Source organism: Phocoena phocoena, chromosome 15, assembly GCF_963924675.1.
Source record: "Phocoena phocoena chromosome 15, mPhoPho1.1, whole genome shotgun sequence".
Lineage (NCBI taxonomy): Eukaryota > Metazoa > Chordata > Mammalia > Artiodactyla > Phocoenidae > Phocoena > Phocoena phocoena.
Genome location: NC_089233.1, coordinates 7,077,637 through 7,096,934, shown reverse-complemented (window position 1 = coordinate 7,096,934; position 19,298 = coordinate 7,077,637). Strand labels below are relative to the sequence as shown.

The window sequence follows — 19,298 nt, the reverse complement described above, 5'->3', positions numbered from 1 at the left end:
TTGAAGGTTTTTGAGTTTTATTTTTTGTTTTCGGTCTTATTTTTCCTTCCCTTTTTTTTTTTTTTATACCGTCCTTGTAACTTTTTGTGTTAGAGGGGACCTGTTTATCGCCTCCTTTGCCCAAGTTGAAACAGGGACCCATCGTTGTGTGTTTCCAGAACAGTGCCTTGGTCACGCCACAACCCGACATTTCCCTGCCCCCCCAAGTACCCCTAAGCTGTGTCCATGAGGGGGTGTGGGGGGCAGTGGTGTTAGAAACAAGAGACAGACACTGGTGCTTGGAGGGGTTCTTAAATTATATTTAAAACAATTGTTTTGTATAAATAAAAGAAAATGGAAAGTGTGCAGGCTCTGGGGATGATTGGGAGTGGGGTGGGTGGGGGAATAGACTTCTGTGGAGGGTGGGGACTGGTGTGAAGGAGCTTTTGAGCCAGGCTGAGAGGGGTCGGAGGTCTGGAGACGGGGCTGGGTGCTTGGTTCCCAGCCCCACGGTGTGTTTGAGGTGGTAGGGTGGGGGCAGTGGAAGATAGTCATCGGCGGCTCCAGATGGCTCTGCCAATAGCCTGGGGCACCTCCGGGATGGGGTTGCCCTCCCTCCCCTGCCCTGGTTCCCTAGCCCTGGCAGGGGGCTTTGTGAGGCAGGGGAGGCCTTGAGCTCAGAGCCCGGCCCTACAGCCCCCTGAAGGGGGGAGGGGGGAATCTGGGGTGGAGGTCCAGTCACATGAAAGAGACAGATGTGGGCCAGATGTTGACAGCTGGGGTTGGTTTAGAGGCAATGTGGGGGGAGTGTCTGCATTGGCTGTGGAGGAGGGGCAGAGGCTGGAGTGGAGGACGTGGACCCCCCACAAGTACACACACACACACACACACACACACACACACACACACGTGTACAGACGCTGCGCTGGGTTGGGAGGACAATTCCCCCTTTCAAGATGCTGCCCAGGCAGGTTCTCCCAGCCTCTTGGGAAGGGAGGGGAAACCACCTGAGTATCTTCCCCTAACTTCTCCCTCCCAAACAGGAAGATGAGATGAGGATGGGGGTCAATGCCCTGAAGTCTTTCTCAGCATCTTTGGTTTCCCAGCCTGCCCGCCCCAGGGGACAACTGCAGGGGCAGCCCTGGACCGGGTCAGGTTTGTCAAGCTGGTGCAGCCCTGCCATTTCTGCATCTCAGCTGACCCCTGTTGTCGTGTTGGGGTCAGTACAGGACCCCAAATCAAAATCTCTGCTTCTCCCAGCCCAGGAAGCCTCCGGCAGTGATCCTGTCCCCAATTTCCTGCCTCTACAACTGCCTTTGGGAGTATAATACTCTGGAATCCTCTGTCCCCTCCCTCGATGACACGGCCCAGGTGTTGTACCCCTAAAAGGGGGTGGGTGGGAGTCCATCCTGCCGATGACAGCGGGGGTCTGGGTCCCCCTACTTCCTGAAGGAGGAAGTCTATCTCGAGGATGCTGGTCCAGGCCACCTCCTTCGCTGCCAGCCAGACATCCAGGCTAGATAAGGAGACCTTAGCTGGGTGAGGGGAGGAACCGAGATCAAGGGGGCAGGATATAGATGAAGAACAGAGAGGCAGAGGCTCAAAGAGCAGGAGAAGGGAGCTCAGTGCAGGCAGGCATGCCGCCGGGAGCCCCGTGATGCCCAGGTTAAAGCACGGCCAGTCCAGTTCCAGAATGCCTGAGCCTTCCTGTCACAAGCTCCAGAGTGTGAGCTGCTCCCCCCAGCTAAGGGGCTGGGTGGCCTGGCCAGGGACACCCCTCCCATGGAGCCCATTCCCCAGCCAACGTGGGTCTTGCTTCCTTACATGAAGGTGGCTTGTGGGGTCGTTTGCAGGACAAGCACAGGATAAGGATTCCTTTCTAGAACCAGGGTCCTGCCTGTTTTGGCATCCCCTGTCCTTGGGGGTCCCACATCCCGAGCACCCCTAGTTGACAACCTTCTTTTTCTTAGAGCCCAAGCAGGATGTTCCACCCCTTCCCCCAGGACCTGCCTGGTGAGAGGCACGAGGCACAGGGGTCAGGGTGGGAATGTTTGCGCTTTGGCCTTTGGCTGAGGTGAGCTGCTCACTCCTAATAGGATGGAGCTCCAAACTCCTCCCAAGCCGGCCCTCAGACTCCACCCTCAGTTACCATAGGAACCCCAAGGCCCTTTCGGTCACAGGCCGGCCGGTTCACCCTTTGGAAAAAGCCGCATCCCCGGTCCTTAGCCTCTGCCCAGCGCCTTAGTCGCATCGTTAGAAATGTAAAACCTCAGGATCACCTTTCACTACCTGCCGGTGGGGAGCTCTGAGGCCGAGTCCGCCAAGAACAAGGATTCCTGGCGTGAAGGCTTTTCTCCTGTATCCCCGAAGCCGGAGGGCGGGTGGCCCACCCTCACGTGGCTTTGTCTAAGGGACAGACAGCCCCTCACCTCCTCAGACCTCTGTTCCCCTCCCCTCTGGACGCTCTGTGGAGCCCCCAGCCCTAGACCCTCACACCCCGTCTCCCTCCTACTTCTCCCCTCAAGACCCCCCTCACAGAGCCTTTCTCTACCAGAATCATGTACAAATTCACATCTCAAAAATAAATAATTTTATGTCTCCTTCTTCTGTGGACAACTCAAAACTGAGCGACTTTGAAGGCATGATCTGGAGCAAAATCTGAGGAGAAAGCGAGGAAACCTTGTATTAGAAGCAGACTCGACTTCGCGGAGCCAAAGCTGTGGACGGTGGGGCTGGTGCTCACGGGTACCTGGCAGCTCGTCTCTGGTCTGGCTCTGCATTTTCTCCCTAGAGGGCGTGGGGAACAGACACCAGCTTGAAGGTCGGCGCCCGCTCCCCGTGTTTGCTCCCCTACCAGCCGCCCCTCCTCTTCCCCTTTCCTGAAACTCACCCCCTCCTTTTCCTGGAAATGCATTCTCTGGTCACTGCTGACACTATGACCAGCACAGGCACCAGCGATCCCAAGAGGATGACCGCAAAGTTGGAGGCTTCTGGGGCATGGGGAAGAGAAATAGGGATGTGGGATAGGAAGGGATGGCAGAGACACTCCCTTTCAGTCCTCGGCCGCCACCCTGGAGGGACTGCATCCCCTACATCCCGGGTGGCTGTTTCTCCCTCAAGGAGGCTGCTGCTCCCAGGGGTTTCAAGGCCTTGGTGCTGCCCTCCTGCTTCTGGACACACAACTCCCATGAACCTTCTAAGGGGATGTTTATCCAGTTGGTCCCCTAGAGTCCAGGGTATTATGTCAGTCCGTGCTTCTCAAAGAGTAGCCCAGGCATCACTTCCATCGGTCACCTGGGAGCGTGTGAAAAATGCAGATCTCTGGGGCCCCCTCCAGACCTACTGGATCCAAATCTCTGGGGACGAGTCCCGGAATGAACAAGGTAGACAGCCCTGCTCCACCCCGATCTTAGGCACGAGGATAAAGTTGGAGAACCGCTGGCCCAGAGGCTCACAGGAATTACAGTTTGGGATGGAGAATACCAATAAAAGGTACTGGAGGCTCAGAGGGACACAAGGGAGGGGGATAACAGCAGGGTGAGGCATACAGATCTCAGAAGTGGGGAGCTGAGGATCAGACAGAAGATTCCAGAGTGTGTGTGGGTAGGAGATGGGCAAAGGGACTCTGAGATCCTTGAAGGACACTGATCCGGCTAATCTGTAGGGATCATATTATATTATTATATTTCATATAGTAATATACCACATTAATACTATACTATCTATTATACATCTATAATAGATATTATAGGTTAATACTATATATATGGGATAATTCTGTGGCCATTGTTTGTGGGGAAGGGGCTGTGAGGATACAGGCTGGGATGAAGGATACAGGCTGGGATACAGGCTGTGAGGATACGGCCTGGGATGAAGGATACAGGCTGTGAGGATACAGGCTGGGATGAAGTTCTTGCCTGGCTTTTCGGGGGGTGGCACAGCCCGAGGCTCCGTGCAGAGGTGTCCCCCGTAACCAAACTCACACTCACAGGTGAAGTGGGTTCCCTGCTCCTGGCAGCGACCATCATTCTGACAGGGGTTCTGTAGGCACGGGCTGTCTGCAAGGATGGAAGGGGTTGGGAGGGGGGTTCTGAGAGGGGCTTCTCCACAGCCAGGGAGAGGGGCCTGGGGGCTGGGACGCCAGGGAAGAAAGCAGCAGCTGACAGAGACTCGCCAGGGTCTGCTGGCCGGGTTTCCAGTCCTGGCTCTACACTCCCTGAGCTCTGGGGAAACTGCTTACCCTCTCTGAACTCCATTTTCTTTACCTATAAAGTGGGGATGCTGTGCGTACCCCCAGGTGGTGAGTAAGGACTAAAGGAGATCCTGGGAAGCTAACGCTCGGCAAAGGGCCCAGCACAGTGCCCGGCAGAGAGCAGAGGCTCAGAGAAGGCAGGGCCTGTGCCTTTGCCCCTCCCGAAAAAGACAGAGTGGGATCGCATGGCACGAATTTCCTGACACTGATGAGATGGAGTCCCAGGCACAGGACTGGAAGGGACGCTCCTCGGTCCAGGGACACCTCCACCCTCACCCCCACCCCAGCCCGCTGTCAAGGGCCGGTCCGGGCTCACCTCGGAAGCAGCCACGAGTGAGGTTCCCCAGGGTGCATATCTCCCCAGGGCTGCAGCTGAGGGGCTCACACAGCAGGACCCCCGCGCTGGCACAGGTGCAGCGCTGGGAGCAATCCTCGGTCACGAAGCTGTCACCCTGCTGGAGAGGGAGAAGGGGCGGGAGGTGGTGAGGTTCTGGTTCACCTCCAGAGTCTGGCTCTCCTTGCCTGCTCTCCCGAGGCCTCCCACTTCCAGCCCGGACCTGGTAGTAGATGCCATTGTTGGTGCAGCCGCAGTGGGCCAGGGGGAGGCTCTGGGCACCACTGTAGATGTAGCCTGGGAGGCTGGCACAGCCCTCCACACAGGGGCCCTTGCAGTCCCTGGGAGCTGCCAGGGCGGCACAGGAGGCTGGGCAGGGTGTCATACAGCTCTGATAGACGGTATTGGCTGGACACGGCAAGGCTGAGGGGACAGAGTCATAGTCAGAAGGTGGCTGCGCTGGGGCTGGCCCCCCACGTATGGGCAACGAGGTCACCCAACAGAGCACAGAGCTTGGTAGAGGCAGGGGAGCCAGAAGAGTGGACCAGCTTTACGTGTCTTTTAGTCTGTGACACCAGCTCATGAGGTGGAGCGAGGATGGGCAACGGCTAGAAGGAGCAGGACGGGGTGACGGGGTGACAGGGTGACGGGGCTGAGGCTTCGGGTGAGGGCACAGAAGGAGTTAGCTCGGGAGGGCGTTGACAAGAGGAAAGTTCAGGGCTGGGGGAAGCAAAGCAGGAAACCAAGGTGCGGGTACCGGTGGGGGATCAGAGCGGAGCAGAGGGCGGAAATGGCCGGGGGCGGGGGAGGAGGCCAGGAGCCCGCTGCTGGGGAAGGTCAGGGCCTCACCGCAGTGGGTGTGGTTCCGCCAGCTGACCGGGGTGGCGCCCACCTCCTGGCAGATGATGGCGTACCCGCTGAGGACCTGGCAACGCCGCTCGTCCTGCTCTTTGGGGTCCCGGGCGGCACACAGATCAGACACACAGTGCCTGGGGGGATGGCAGGGACAGTTGGGTGCTGTCAGAGAGGGGGAGGCAAGGAGACCCGGCCCCACAGAAGAGGCCCTGGAAGCCCCACCAGGCAGTGTGCGTGTGTGCGTGTGCGTGTGTGTGTGTGTGCGCGTGTGTGTGTGCGTGTGTGTGTGTGTGTGTGTGTGTGAGACAAGGTACCAAGGCCACAGAGAGAACTGTGCCCAACAGAGCCGATCGGAGAACAGGCCCCAGGACCTGGAGAAAGGCCATTCCCACGTGTCCTGGGTCCCCGACTCACTCCAGGAAGGGTTCCGGGGCCACAGGCTGGTGGCAGGCAGCGAAGGGGCCCTGGGGGTCCACCAGCACACTACATGCCCGTGTGTGCTCGATGAGCTCCAGCTGCTCCGGGCTGCATTCTGACACATGAAAGCCTGACGCCTCCTCTTCTTTCACTTCCTCCTCTTGTACCTCCCTGGGGCAGAGATAGTGAAGGGCCAGGTGAGGCCCACCATGGCTGTGAACTTAGGAAGAACTGGGGGGCGGGGGGAGGGGAGGGGAGGGCTCGGGCACAGACCGGGATCCACAGGGCAGGTGCCCCACAGTCAGTGGGAGGGGAAAGAAACGATGGGATTAGGAGAATCAGGCCAGTCTGAGCCCTTGACCTCGGGGTTCCTCCTCCGCTGAGGATATGGGGGTGAGCAGGGTGTAAACAGATACTGCCGTGTCGCTCATCCGCCCTCCAGCCCAGGCTGGGCCTCCCTGCTCAGAGCCCCAGCCCTTTCACCTTGAGAAGCGGGGGAGGCCTCCCTTGGTCTTCTTCACCTCCCAACTGTTGCCAAAGACAAGGAGGTTCTGGGTGAGGGCACCGTTGGGCAGCATAAAATCATTCCTCTTGTTCTGGTCGTAGTTGCCGCACAGGCCGCGCACAAGCCTCCGGTACGTGATGGGCAGGGAGATCACTGCAGGAGGAAGGGGTCCCAGAATCGAAACTCCCCACCTCATCACTTCCCACCCCTCCTGGGTCCTCCCCTGGAGCTCGGGGGCCCCACTCCCAGGCAGAGGTCTTTTCACTACGTTCGGCCCAAGACGTGGTTTTCCCTACCCCCATCCTTGGAATGTCCCTTCGGCCCTCCGGTCCCCACGCTTAGGTACCTGCATTGTTCTTTCCATTGAAGCTGATGACCAGCTCAAAGTCTGTGATCAGATACAGGCGATGGCCTCGCATGGTGACCCGCAGCTGGTCGTTGGGCTCGTAGGGGATGGTCATCTTCTGACCGTTGACCTGGAGAAGGCAGACAGGAGCCGCACGGAGGCCTGAATCAAGGTGACCCTCTGCCGCTTTGGCCTCTGTCTCTCTGCACATCTTGGTACCTCTCGGTGCCGTCATTCCGGGGAACAAGATACCGCAGGAAGCTTTGCTACCCCGAGTGGCAAAGGCCTCCCTGAGGTCTGCTCCTATTGCAGCCTCAGCCCCTTCCTTGCAAAGAAACTGGCAGGTGGGTGCCCTGGTACTTCTTCAGCACAGCTCCACCCTCACACTGCATGAGTTTCCCTTCTCTCTCTCCCCCTGCCTCTCTCCCACCTTGTGTGTAATCCCACTGCCCTCCTCTGCCCTCCCCGCCCCCCAAGGAGGTGAGTGTGGCACTGATTCTGATTTCCAAAACTAGGCAGCCTCTGCTGGGACCTTCCCAGGGAACACAGAGTCCTGGCTTCACCTGCTCCAGGTGGCCTCCCATGGCCCAACCTGCCTCCCCAGACCCTCCCGGCCTGGCCTGGCTCTTACTACAAGTCCCAGTTCCGTCTGGAGCTGGACTGTGTAGCCGTAGACCGTCACGATGATTTCGTGCAGGAAGATGGGGTTGAAGGATGGATACACCTTGTTGCGGCCCTCCACGACCAAGGGCTCCACCCCATCAGGGAGCACGTCCAAGGTCTTGATCAGAAAGTAGGTCATGCGGCCCTGGAAGCGGTAGCTGAAGCCATCAAACGTGTGGTAACTGGGGTCCCCATAAATTGTGCATTGCTCCGACTCTGAAAAGAAGGGCCAACGCTGAGAAGGCGCCCTGAGTGATGTAACTGCCCCAGAGCCCCTCACCTGCCTGGGGCCTCCTGTCACCTTCCCTCTTAGCCCTGGGCTCCCCGTGGACTTGATCTTCCACTTTCTCCCTCTCCCATCTTGAGAGGATCTCCTTGTCTGGTTCCCTCTTTTTGCACTTAAGATAGCAGATCCCAGAGAGGATCATGCAGGCGACCAGGGAGCTGGTAAGAGCCTGAGAGCCTAGGCCCACTCCTGCCCACGCCAGGTCCCTCCCTCTCCAGAGCCCCCAGCCTCGGCCCCTCTGGCTCCACCTCCCCGAGGGCCCCCTTACTCTCGGGTGCGCAGTAGTCTTTGCCGTCCTTGTTGGCCTGGCACTGGGAGCCCGAGGGGCAGGTGAAGGGCCAGCACTGAATGGCGCCCGCTCTGCAGGCACACCTCTTGGAGCAGCCTCCGGAGAACCAGGACTTACCCGCCTGCAGACGCCGCAGGAAGAACGGGGAGTGAGAAGGGAAGGGCCAGCTCTCTTTCCTCGACGACTTCAGCCTAAGCCTACAGTCTGATGGCTCACTTGGCACGGGCCAGAGGCATTCCCAGTGCCATCTGCACCCTTATGGACCTGTACCGCCCCCTAGAGGCATTGTGCTCGGGGTGTCTCACACAGGCTGCTCAGGAGGTACTGCTGAACCTGTCTTACAGATGAGGAAACTGAGGTCACAGAGGTCCCCTGACTCGTGAGTGGTACCATCAGGATTCATATCAAAGCCACCGTACCGGCTGCATCCCTGTGGTTTGCATTTCTCAGTCCCCAAACCCAAACCACGCACCCTCTAGCCCAGACCTGGCAGGAGGCCACCCTGCCCCATCACCAGCCTTCACACCCAGGGCCAGCGGTAGAGGCGTGGGTGGCCCAGGCCGAGAGAGGCACAGGAAAGGAGAACATGGCATCCCGAAGGTGTGTTGCCCCCACTCACAGGGAGGGAGTTGCCCTGGGCGTCCCTGCAGCTGCACTGACTCCTGGGCACACACTGCCGTCCACTGAGCACGTAGCCGGGCTCACAGACACAGCCCTCCTCGCAGGTGGAGGGCACTCTGGAGCCTTTGCACTGGCCTTCCGTGTCCCAGCAGGAAGGAGGGCAGGAGGGAACGCAGGTGGTGTAGACGCTGTGGGCGGAGCAGTCCAGAGCTGGAGGGGGCGGGGGGGGGGAAACATTGACTGAGTGTGGGCTGTGTGCTGGCTCCGAGGACAGAAGAGAGCAAGAATTGGTTCTCCCCGCTCAGCGTGGGAATCCGGGGTCAGCCCGCAGCCGCAGCAGCGCGACCCTGGTGCATCTGGTCAGTAAGCATGTGACTGGCGTATGTGTGTGTGTACGAGGTGTGACAGGAGCACAGGGCAGGGAGGTATCCACTGTACTGGAGGAGCTAAATAAAGCCCTTTAAGTAGAAGTAGTTGCAAACAAATGGAACTGCTCACAGATGGGAAGATGTCAGTCTTCCCTAAGTTAATTTAATTATTATTTAGTTTTTTGGCGGCGCCACGCGCCATGTGGGATCTTATTTCCCCGACCAGGGATCGAACTTGTGCCCCCCATGGAAGCGCAGAATCCTAACCACTGGACTGCCAGGGAAGTCCCTCCCTAATTATACATTTAATACGATACCCCCAAAATACACCAACAGGATTTTGTTTTGTTTTTTAATAGGACAAGATGATATTAACGTGGAAATGAGGATCTAAACAAAGCAGAAAAGCTGGGAAAATTCTAAAACAAACCAAAAAAAACCTGGGGAAAAAAAAACCCAGCAGTAGGTAGTGTACGTCCTTACCAGAAATCTAAACACTATCTAAACTCTCAATGACCACATCATTGTGCTGCTGGTAAATGAAGATAAATGGAGCAGTGGAAGCGGAGAAAAAGGCCCAGAGAGGGATCCAAATACGTGTGGGAATTTAATATAAATCATGGCATCTGAGTCAGTGGAAAAAGAGAGAATGGTCATTTAATAATACTGGGAAAAAATAAACACAAAGTTGATTCAGTTCTCATCCTACACACCAGGACAAATCCCCATGGATCAAACATTTAAATGTAAAAAAAAAAAGAAACAATACAAATACTAGAGCAAAACACAGGCAAATTCTTTTTTAACTTCAGAGTGGGGAAGCCGTTTGTAACTAAGGCTCAAACTGCAGAAGCCATAAAACAAAGATTATTATATTTGACCTCACAAATACATACATACATATATATATATATATATATATATATATATATATATATTTTTTTTTTTTTTTTTTTCCTGCATGGTAAAAAAGAGTGAAAGATTGGAAAAAAGAGACCTGGACAAAATTTTTGTAACTCATGGCACTAATGAAGGGCTACTCTCCGTAGTAGACAAAGGACATCTATAAAACATTTCAACAAAGACCAACAAACCAGTGGAAAAAATGGTGAATGGGTATGAAGAAATCACAGAAAGGGAAATCCACATTGCTCCTGAACATAGGAAAGAATGCACAACTTCACTCATCATAGGAAAAATACAAATTAAGACTCTTTTTATCTTTCACATATCAGATAGGCAAAAATCCAAAAGCACGATAATGCTGTGTGTTGGCCAGTCTGTGGGGAAATGGGCACTCTCGTATGTTGCTGGTGGGAATGTAAACTCCTCAACCCCTATGGAAGGCCATTTGGCAACATCTCTCAAAAGCACAAATCCACACAATCCTTGATCCGACAATTCCAGGTCTACAAATTTATCCCACAGATAAGAGACACACGCGTAGAGAATGGTATCTGCACGAGGTTATCCTCGCAGCCCTGTAATAGCAAAAGACTGGAAACAACTAGAAAGTCCATCGCTAGAAGACTAGTTAAATAAATTATGATAAATGAATTATGACGCAGCTGCGAAAGAGAATGAGGATACTCTTTACATATCTGACGGGGAAGGACCGCCAAGCTAGTTTGTCAAGTGAAAAAAAATAAAGTGCAAACTACTGTGTCCCGTCTGCTGTTTGTAAGAAAATACAGAAAATAAATTTGCATTTATCTGTATGTGCAGAAATAAAAGACTTTGGGAAAAATACTCAGACGCTGAAAAGAGCAGGCTGGGACCAGGGCCCCTGGGGTCAGGGCGAGAGGGAGACTTTTCACTGGGGATCTTTTAATACTTTCAAAGTTTTTGAACCATAGGAATGCATCGCATAGGAAAAACACCGTAATCACTGTTTTAAAATCTAAAATGTCCTTGGGGACTTCCCTGGTGGTCCAGTGGGTAAGACTCTGCGCTCCCAACGCAGGGGGCCCGGGGTTTGATCCCTGGTCAGGGAACTAGAACCCACACGCACGCCCCAACTAAGACCCGGCGCAGCCTAAATAAATAAATAAAAATAAAAGGTTCTGGAATTAGATAGTGGTGCTGGTTGTACAACTTTGTGAAGATCCTGAAAATCAGTAAATTGTATACTTTTAAAGGGTAGAAGAATATGGTATGTGAATAATAATTTTTAAAAAAATTTTTTAAAGGAAAGAGCTAGAGGAGGATGCCTCAGAGTCTGCCAGGAGGGGAGAAGAAAGAACCTTTCGGGTGCAGGGCGTGGTATGTATAAAGGCAGGGAGGGGTGTGGGAAAGCGAGGCCTGTGTGGAGAATGGGATGGTTTGATGCAGGTGATTCTGGCGCACAGGAAAGGGGGGTGGGGGAGGGGCACAGCTTGCAGGATCTCTCAGACATCTCAGAGAGGAGCTTGGACTTGCAGGCAACAGCCGTGCAGGGGCCTAACATGATCACGTTTCTTTTGGAAAGGAGCTGCTGACAAGCAGCCCGAGCGGTCCTGGTGGTATGGGGCACTCACTAAGAGCTTGCTGTAAATGGTCCACATCAGAGAAAATGAGGTCAGAAATAGGTCGGGGACAACTGAAATGGAGAATGGGGGAGCTTTCAGAGATACACAGACGGAAAGAGGGTTTGGGAGCAGTTTGGGGGCGGCCCGAGGGCACACTCACGGCAGAAGCTGCTGTTTCTCCAGATCGGAGGCTTGATCCCCTGGGCCTGGCAGGCGGCCCCGAAGGCTTGTAGAGACTGGCAGAGGGCATGGTTGAGGCCTCCAGACTCACAGAGGCTGTGGGTACATCTGAGCAGGAAGGGACTGAGAATCACGCGGGTGGCACAGTTCGCCCAGGCTGGAGCCTGGAAAGCCGCCTGGCATTGCTCCTGGGCTCTTGCCAGCTCAGCTGCCTGGCAGTTCGTGTTTGGCTTCTCCTGAGGTTCTGCTTCAGTCTTCTTGTCATCTTCTTGGCAACTGGGAAGGGAAAGGGCGTCATCATAAGGACAGCCACTGCCTCATCTATGATGACTTGGCGCTCCCAAACCACACCCTGAAGACGCCTCCTGTCTTCACCGGGAAGCTGGCCTGAGTTCTGGCCAGCCTTCCATGTGGCCTCGGTCTCCTCCCACGTTTCGAAGCCAAGACAGGAAGACTTTCTCGTTTCCCCATATAGGTTCCTGGGACCCAGACGCCATTGCCTGTCAAGTTACACGCACAAAAGACCACTCTGGTCTTCCCATCCCAGGTGGGCCATACAGTCTGGAATCCCAACTCGTGTTCCTATGCAAAGGCAGAGGTTCTTCTGGGACAATTACTTTGGGTCGATCTCCTTGTCTTGCCAACTGTCCACATACATGACGTCATCCAGGGCTAGTTCGTCATTAGGCATCAATAGTTCGTCTTCTTCCTCGCCGTTGAAGTTCCCGCACATGCCGCAGGTCTGTGTGGGCAGAGGGGATCCAGGGATCTTCAGTGCCAGGGATGGCAGAGGGCATTTTTTGTCGGCATCCCCTTTAAGAGAAAGGCGCCCCCCTCCCTGCAGGCTGACTCCCCTACGAAGAGACCCAGGTGTTTTCCTCACCTTCTCATAATAGGCTTTGGGGATTTCGACCTCTAGGAAACCATTGCCGTCAAACTTGACTTGCACCCCAATGTTGATGGTGAGCACGGTGTAGCCGTCCCTGGAAATGACTTTGACTCCCCGGATCTGGGTGGTCGCTGGGAGGGTGACCCGTGTGCCATTGATCTACAGAGGAGGGCAGGACCCGTGAGCAGGAAGAAGGACCAGAGCCCCGTCCCCAGAGGCCATGTCCTCCCCGCCGGCCTCGCTCACCAGCACTTGTTCCTTCTTCAGGGTGACCAGTGTATTAAAGATGTCCACGTGGACCTGGCGGAGGTAGAAAGTGTGGGGCTGGTCTTTCCGCTTCCCATTCTTGCCACTGATCTTGAAGAAAGGCAGGTCCATGGTGGAGTGGCATATTTTCACCAAGAGGTAAGTGCAGGTGCCCCTGATCGCATGGTAACTGCCATCGAAGCTTACGTAGTGGGACGCGTCGCGGATGCGGCACTCTCCCATCCCTGGAGGACAGACAGGTGGCTGAGGAGTGGTCCAGCCTCTAGCGAGAACAGGCCTTCTCCCCTGCCTCAAGGAAAGGATGGGAGGAGAGGGAGCCTCAGAAGGGAAGGAGACAAAGAAGAGAGTCAAGACACGAGGAGGTGGGGCAGGTGTCATTCGGCCAGGGAGAGACTTACACTATCCCGTCTAAGTCCACGGCTGCCACGGGGAACCATGAGTGAACCCCAAGGAGCCCTTCTTGATAGAGGGGGAGTTGGGGAGAGTTCGTCTTGGTGGCTGAAGGTCCTCCTCCACACTCAGTGGAGGCCTACCTGCCGCCCGGCACCGTATCAGCCCATCCCGGGACCCGCACATCTGGCCAGGCTTGCAGGCGGTCTGGACGCAGGAGATGTTGTTGTGAGCGGAGCAGGTGCAGAGCCTGGAGCAGGTGTTGTCCGTGTACCAGCTCTCCCCGACCTGTGGGGCGCAGGCATCAGTGGAGCCGATAGAAACTTGGAAGCCAGAGGTGGTCGGAGCCGCCCGCACCCCAGGGCCCCCATGAGGCTCGCTGCCCTTGGCTGCCCGCCTCCATCGCTAGCCTTCCTCAGGCTCTTGGCTTCTGGATTTGCCCCTCAGCCCCCAGCACTGGCCCACCCTGCGCCTTTTCAGGCTCTGAGCCCTCTGGCCCCCAAACTCGGGGAGCTGGGAAGGGCAGGGCACCCCCTGTGGTCTGGCCTCTCACCGCGTGGTAGGAGCCCGTCTGGCTGGTACAGCCACACTGGCTGAGGGGCACACAGGAGGTCCCACTCAGGATGTGGCCTTTCTGGCACTCGCAGCCCTCGGCACAGGGCAGCGAGGACGGGCAGTATGACGGAGCACTCAGGCTGAGGCAGGTGGCCGGGCAGGAGTTGGCACAGGTGCTGTAGCTGCTGCCCGATGGGCAGTTCAGAGCTAAGAAGAAATCGGTATTTAGGAAGGAAGAGTGATTTTCAGCTCTCTGACCTTGGGCCGTCAAGAGTTCCTGGGAGGGACTTCCCTGGCGGTCCAGTGGTTAAGACTTGGCCTTCCACTGCAGGAGGTACGGGTTTCATCCCTGGTTGGGGAGCTAAGATCCCACATGCCTCGAGTCCAAAAAAATCAAAAACATAAAACAGAAACAATACTGTAACAAATTCAATAAAGACTTTAAAAATGGTCCATATCAAAAAAATCTTAAAAAAAAAAAGAGTTCCTGGGAACGTCCATCGGACGAATGGATAAACAACATGGGGTCCAATCATACAACGGAATATGATTCAGCCTTAAAAAGAAGGAAATTCTGGCACTTGCTACGACATGGTGAACCCTGGGAATATAAAGCTAAGTGAAATAAGCGAGTCACAAAAAGATGAATACCGTGTGATTCCGCTTAGATGAGGTCCCTAGAGCCTTTGCATTCACAAAGACAGAGAGTAGATGGTGGTTGGCAGGGGCTGGGGGAGGGGATGGGGACTCACAGTGTTGAATGCGGACAGAGTTTCAGTTTGGGAAGCTGAAAAAGTTCTGGGGGCGATGGTGGTGATGGTTGCACAACGAGGTGAATGCGTTCAGTGCCACTGGACACTTAAAAATTGTCACAATGGTAATTTTTATGTTCTGTATGTTTTACTACAATTAAAAAAAAAAGCATTTCTGGGAAAGAAGAAAGGTCACAGAGCTGGCCCAGGGAAGAAGGGAAGGAGGCAGTAACCAAATGAGATCAGAACTTTTTTGGGGGCCACGCCCCATGGCATGTGGGATCTGAACCAGGGATCGAAACGGTGCCCCCTGCAGCGGACACGCGGAGTCCTAACCACTGGACCACCAGGGAATTCCTGGGAGATCAGAACTTTCTGGTGAAGTGAGAATCGGATGGAGGCTCCCAGAAGAGGGAGACAAGTAGAGGATGGGGGCTGGGCTCCGAGAGACTGGGGAGACGGGAACAGAGGAGGGTCCCACGTGGGGCCTGGGGGCCGGGCTGCGTAGGGAAGAGTGAAGGAGCAGAATTTAGGGAGAGGAAGAGAGGGCAGGGCTCTCGGGACTCCTCCTGGCTGTCAGGTCACTCACGGCAGAAGGTGGTGTTCCGCCAGGCGAGGGCCTGGCCTGCGCGGGCGCACAGGGACGCGTAGGCCTGCAGGGAGCGGCACAGGGTCGAGGTGTCGCCCTTGGTCCCACACTGGCCGTACACGCAACTGGTGAAGCTGGAGTGCGGGGCCACCACCCCGTGGCACTGGGAGAAGGGTCCTGGATGAAACATAGGTAAGACTAAGCTTGGGGAGGGAGCAGAACCACGCGGCTGCTCTGGGGCAAATTCAACATCCATTTCCATCAGAACCCGTAATTATTGAGAACCTACTGCCTGAGATGCAAAAACACGCCACAGATCCGTCAGCATTCCCAGGTGACCACTGCCTCTGCATTCCGTCTGCCTGCCTCTTGAGGGTCACTACTTCCTGTCTCACCCTTCCTCCCTCCCTGCTCAGTGCCCCTCCTCTGTCTCCTGCCCCCGGGGAGCAAAAAGGGGCCCCCTGCGTGGCTTACCCTGAGGGTTCATTAAGATATCACAGTTCTTATTCCAGGCCTCCGTCACTTTCTTCCCCAGGCACCTGGGTGGCCCGCCACCCGCAGCAAAGCAGCTGACAGAGGAGGAGGGGAAAGGACAGGAGTTTAGGATTGGAGGAAGCTTTCCAAAAGCCAGAGCAAAAGTGGAGAGGGAAACAGGGAGGGGAGTAAGGACGGGAGAGGAGAACAGTGATGGCCTCAAGTAGTAAGGTCAGCAAATGCAGCAGGAAAGCACAAGGTTAGATCTCAGGGTGGACTTCCCAAGAGACAGATCAGTCATCAGCTCCAGGAAAGACTGGGGATGCACAGGGAACACCTCCAGGCTGCCCGCCAAGCCTCCTCCCCTGGTCCAGCTCCGCCCCCCGCCCCCCCCCCGCCCCCGTTCCGGCTCACCCAGGTTCAGATAACTCATTTAGCTTCCAGGAGGCCCCCAGGTGCACGGAGCTGACTGCAGGCCTTTTATCAGGCTGCAGGTTGTCGTCTAGGCTGTTGTTGTTGAAGTTCCCTGCAGGACGGAACAGTCAGCAGAGGCCTTGAACTCAGCCCCGGGACCAAGAAGCATCCCTCCCTCTTCACGCAACCAACAAAGACGAGCCCTTTCTCTTCCTTCATCTTCGGCTTCCCTTCATGCCTACCCTAGCGCACGACACCTTCAACCAAGTAAGAGGTCGACAAGCACCAAGGACGCCTAATCACATGTGTGGATGAGCAGGACCGGGACAGGCTCCAGCCCATGACCCCGGCCTCACCTGCTGGTGCCCTAGGAACTCACCGCACATCCCGCAGAGCCGGCCAGCGTAGGAGGAGGGCACGGTCACTTCCACCAGGTGGTTCCCATCATAGCGAACTTGAAGCCCGAAGTCCGTGTAGAGGAGGATAAAGGAGCCACTGGACCTCACGTTCACCCGGCCTTGGGCAGGCCACACGGGCAGGGCTACCCGGCGACCGTCCAGCTACAGAGGCAGGGAGGACACTGTAGGGAAAGGCGCCTGGGACAAGAACAACAACGAGGCCAAGACCAGGGAGCAGGACGGGGTGGCGGGGGTGTCTCAGAAACTGGGGCTGCGTCTGCCAGACAGGGCCTGCAGGCAAGGAGACGCGGAGAAGAGATGCAGCGTGGGCTGGGGGTGGGGCCTCTGCCGGCGCAGGCACGCACCATGACCTTGCGGCCTTTGATCATGGAGATTCTGAGGTTGAAGACCTGCACTTGGACGGTTTTGACATAGGAGGCCTCCAAGTTTCCGCCGCGGAACTCGTTGGTGGCGCTCACGACGAAGTAACTTTCTGGGGACCTCAACCAACAAGGCTGGGTCAGGGTGTAGGTGCAGGTGCCCATGAAGTGGTGCAAGGCTCCGTCGAATGTCAGGTAATGGGGGTCCCCCGAGACAGTGCAGGTAGCGGACCCTGGGCAGGAGGAGATGGCGTTCAGAGAGGCACTGACCCTGAGCTGCCATCTTGGCGAGTCCACATTGGAATGGTACCCATGGCTCATCGGGGTGGTTGGTGTGACTTGGAGAGGTCAAGGTCAGGGACTGCCCCAGCCTCACTCTCTGGGTCCTTGAAGACGCGGCTTTGGCTCTGGGCAATTGCCTTCCAGCCCTCTGGTTATGGTCCAGCTCTCTGAGTTAGGACAGGACCATGCCTTTGCTCGAGGCCACACGGGCAGCCCCCATGAGCACCTTCTTTCGACTGCTCACCTTGAGCGTGGCAGCCATAGATGCCATCCTGCCGACCACACACCTCCTGGGCCTGGCACCTCCACTGCACACAGCGAGTTCTGTTGCTGCCCTCACAGATGCAGAGCTGTCTGCAGCCTGGCTTGAACCACCGCTCCCCTACCTGGAGGACGGACCGAAGGAAGGGAAATAAGTTATCCGCTGATCTGTTAGCACTGCTATTCAGATCACCGACCTGCTCACCAGGAAGGCATTCGTGTCATCCTAAAGCTCCAGGCTTGGTTGCAAAACTCTGGCATTCGCTCACTCGTTCAGTCACTCCACTGTTTGTTTGTTCACTAGTTCAACAGACAGTTAGCATCTGCTTTGTGCCAGGTGTCAGGGATTCAGTAATGAGCTGGATGGATGAGGTCCCTGCCCTAACAGAACTCACAGTCCAGAGAGGGCAGTCAACATGTAAACAGATAGATCACGTGATCCAACACACTCTGCACCCAAAGACGATAATCAGGGCACCCAGGGAGAGTTTCGTGCCATTGACACAGACAATCGGCGCTCGCCACAAGAGCTTAGAGATGCTTCTCAGGAGGGCTTCAAGGAAGAAGCAGCATTTCAACAGGGCCTCAAAGGAGGTGAGAGTGGCTAACAGGCATAGTGCCTGGGAGGCAGAGCAGCGGGGAAGGGCTGAAAAGAAGGTGAAACTGAGAGAGCAAAGCGCAGACGAGGAGAGTTCCGTGGGCCAGCCTGGAATGCGGCACCGAGCAGGGAGAGCCCAGGGGACACCAGGTGGGAGGGGGCTGGGATGGACATCAGTGTCACCGCAGGCCTCGGGTGAGGGACAGGCAAAGGAAGAGAGAGAGAAGTTTCAAGGATGAGAGTCTAGCTCCAAGTGCTGCCTCTGAGAAGATGGTGAAGACGGGGCCCAGGTAGCAGCTGAAATCCTTCAGCAGAGAAAGGGACCCTCAGTAGGAGAGAAAGAGTACAGGTGAGATGCAGACATGCCTGGGCCTTCAGAGGATGAGAAACCAGGAAAGTGACTCAGGGATGTGACGGGCAGGGAAGGTAGGAGGGGAGAGAACTAGGGGTCCCAGGCTCTGCTGGGCAGCGTGGGAAATAACTGTGCTATGACTCCATCCCGGTCTGCAGGGATGAAAAGTACTAGAACTGAAGAAAGAAAAAAGGAAATTAGACCTAAGCCCGAAGTTCCTTAATCCCAGCCCGCCCCCACCCCCCGCCGCCCCCCGCCCCCCGCCTTTTCTCTCGTGCCCACAAGCTGGCCGTAGACTTCAGAGCTCGGATGAGTGCCCTCTGGCTGCAGGGCTGAGAGAGGCCCAGCCCCAGCGGCTCACCTGGAAGTAGCCGGCCGTGGGGTCAAGGCAGCCACATTCGGACCTGGGGACGCACTGGAGACCGCTGAGGACGAAGCCCGGGTTGCACTCGCAGCCCTCCACGCAGCGGTTCTGGCAGGCCATGCCCGAGAACTCGGAATGGCAGGTGTCGGGGCACAGCTTGGCACACAGGGTGTATCGGCTGTTGGGTGGACAGGCCAGCGCTGGCAGAGGGAGGGAGCACAGGTGAGGCGGGATGGGGAAAAGAGGAAAGAGGTAGCTCCCAGCCCAGAGTTCAGAAGGCCGGTGGCTAGAGGCTTCCGCCCCATCTTGAGAAGAAGACAGTGACTGGGAGAAACCACCGAGGAGCTCAGCTTCCACGTCCCGGGCCTGGAAGGGGGCCTGCAGGGAACTGCCAAGAGGCAGGACCAGGGGAGCAGACTGACCCAGAAGCCTCAGCGGCACTGCTGTGTAGGGTGGAGGGGAGCAGAGGGAACCCATGTGGCCCCATCAAGGCCCCAAAGCAGGCTCCCCAGAGGGCTGGGCCATGCCCAGGAGCTATGGGGCCGTCATGACGCGCCATCCCACCCACCAGCCTGTACTGTATCCACATTTTGTGTATTTTATGTGTGCATCCCTCGACCTGGGTGTGCATTTACACACATATGCATTGCTCTGCATACCCGTACCTTCAGGTACCTGGGAAAGCTTTCTTTCTTTTTTTTTTTTCCCCCCCAAAGAGCTTTAATTAAGAC

At 56.1% G+C, this 19,298-nt stretch overlaps 1 protein-coding gene across 1 annotated transcript in view; it reads right to left on the bottom strand.

Moving 5' to 3' along the window:
• The window catches only part of ZAN (zonadhesin), a 34,822-nt gene that overhangs the window by 187 nt on the left and 15,337 nt on the right, over positions 1 to 19,298 (bottom strand). The window contains 27 exon segments of the mRNA XM_065892360.1: positions 1,423 to 1,514; positions 2,729 to 2,766; positions 2,870 to 2,966; positions 3,897 to 4,037; positions 4,548 to 4,686; positions 4,789 to 4,833; positions 4,835 to 4,988; positions 5,480 to 5,554; positions 5,835 to 6,008; positions 6,321 to 6,495; positions 6,689 to 6,818; positions 7,320 to 7,567; positions 7,906 to 8,047; positions 8,546 to 8,757; positions 11,583 to 11,878; positions 12,220 to 12,344; positions 12,486 to 12,650; positions 12,738 to 12,982; positions 13,292 to 13,436; positions 13,702 to 13,910; positions 15,045 to 15,221; positions 15,519 to 15,613; positions 15,933 to 16,044; positions 16,312 to 16,492; positions 16,696 to 16,943; positions 17,237 to 17,378; positions 18,565 to 18,767. Coding sequence (XP_065748432.1) covers positions 1,423 to 1,514; positions 2,729 to 2,766; positions 2,870 to 2,966; positions 3,897 to 4,037; positions 4,548 to 4,686; positions 4,789 to 4,833; positions 4,835 to 4,988; positions 5,480 to 5,554; positions 5,835 to 6,008; positions 6,321 to 6,495; positions 6,689 to 6,818; positions 7,320 to 7,567; positions 7,906 to 8,047; positions 8,546 to 8,757; positions 11,583 to 11,878; positions 12,220 to 12,344; positions 12,486 to 12,650; positions 12,738 to 12,982; positions 13,292 to 13,436; positions 13,702 to 13,910; positions 15,045 to 15,221; positions 15,519 to 15,613; positions 15,933 to 16,044; positions 16,312 to 16,492; positions 16,696 to 16,943; positions 17,237 to 17,378; positions 18,565 to 18,767 — 4,205 coding nt within the window.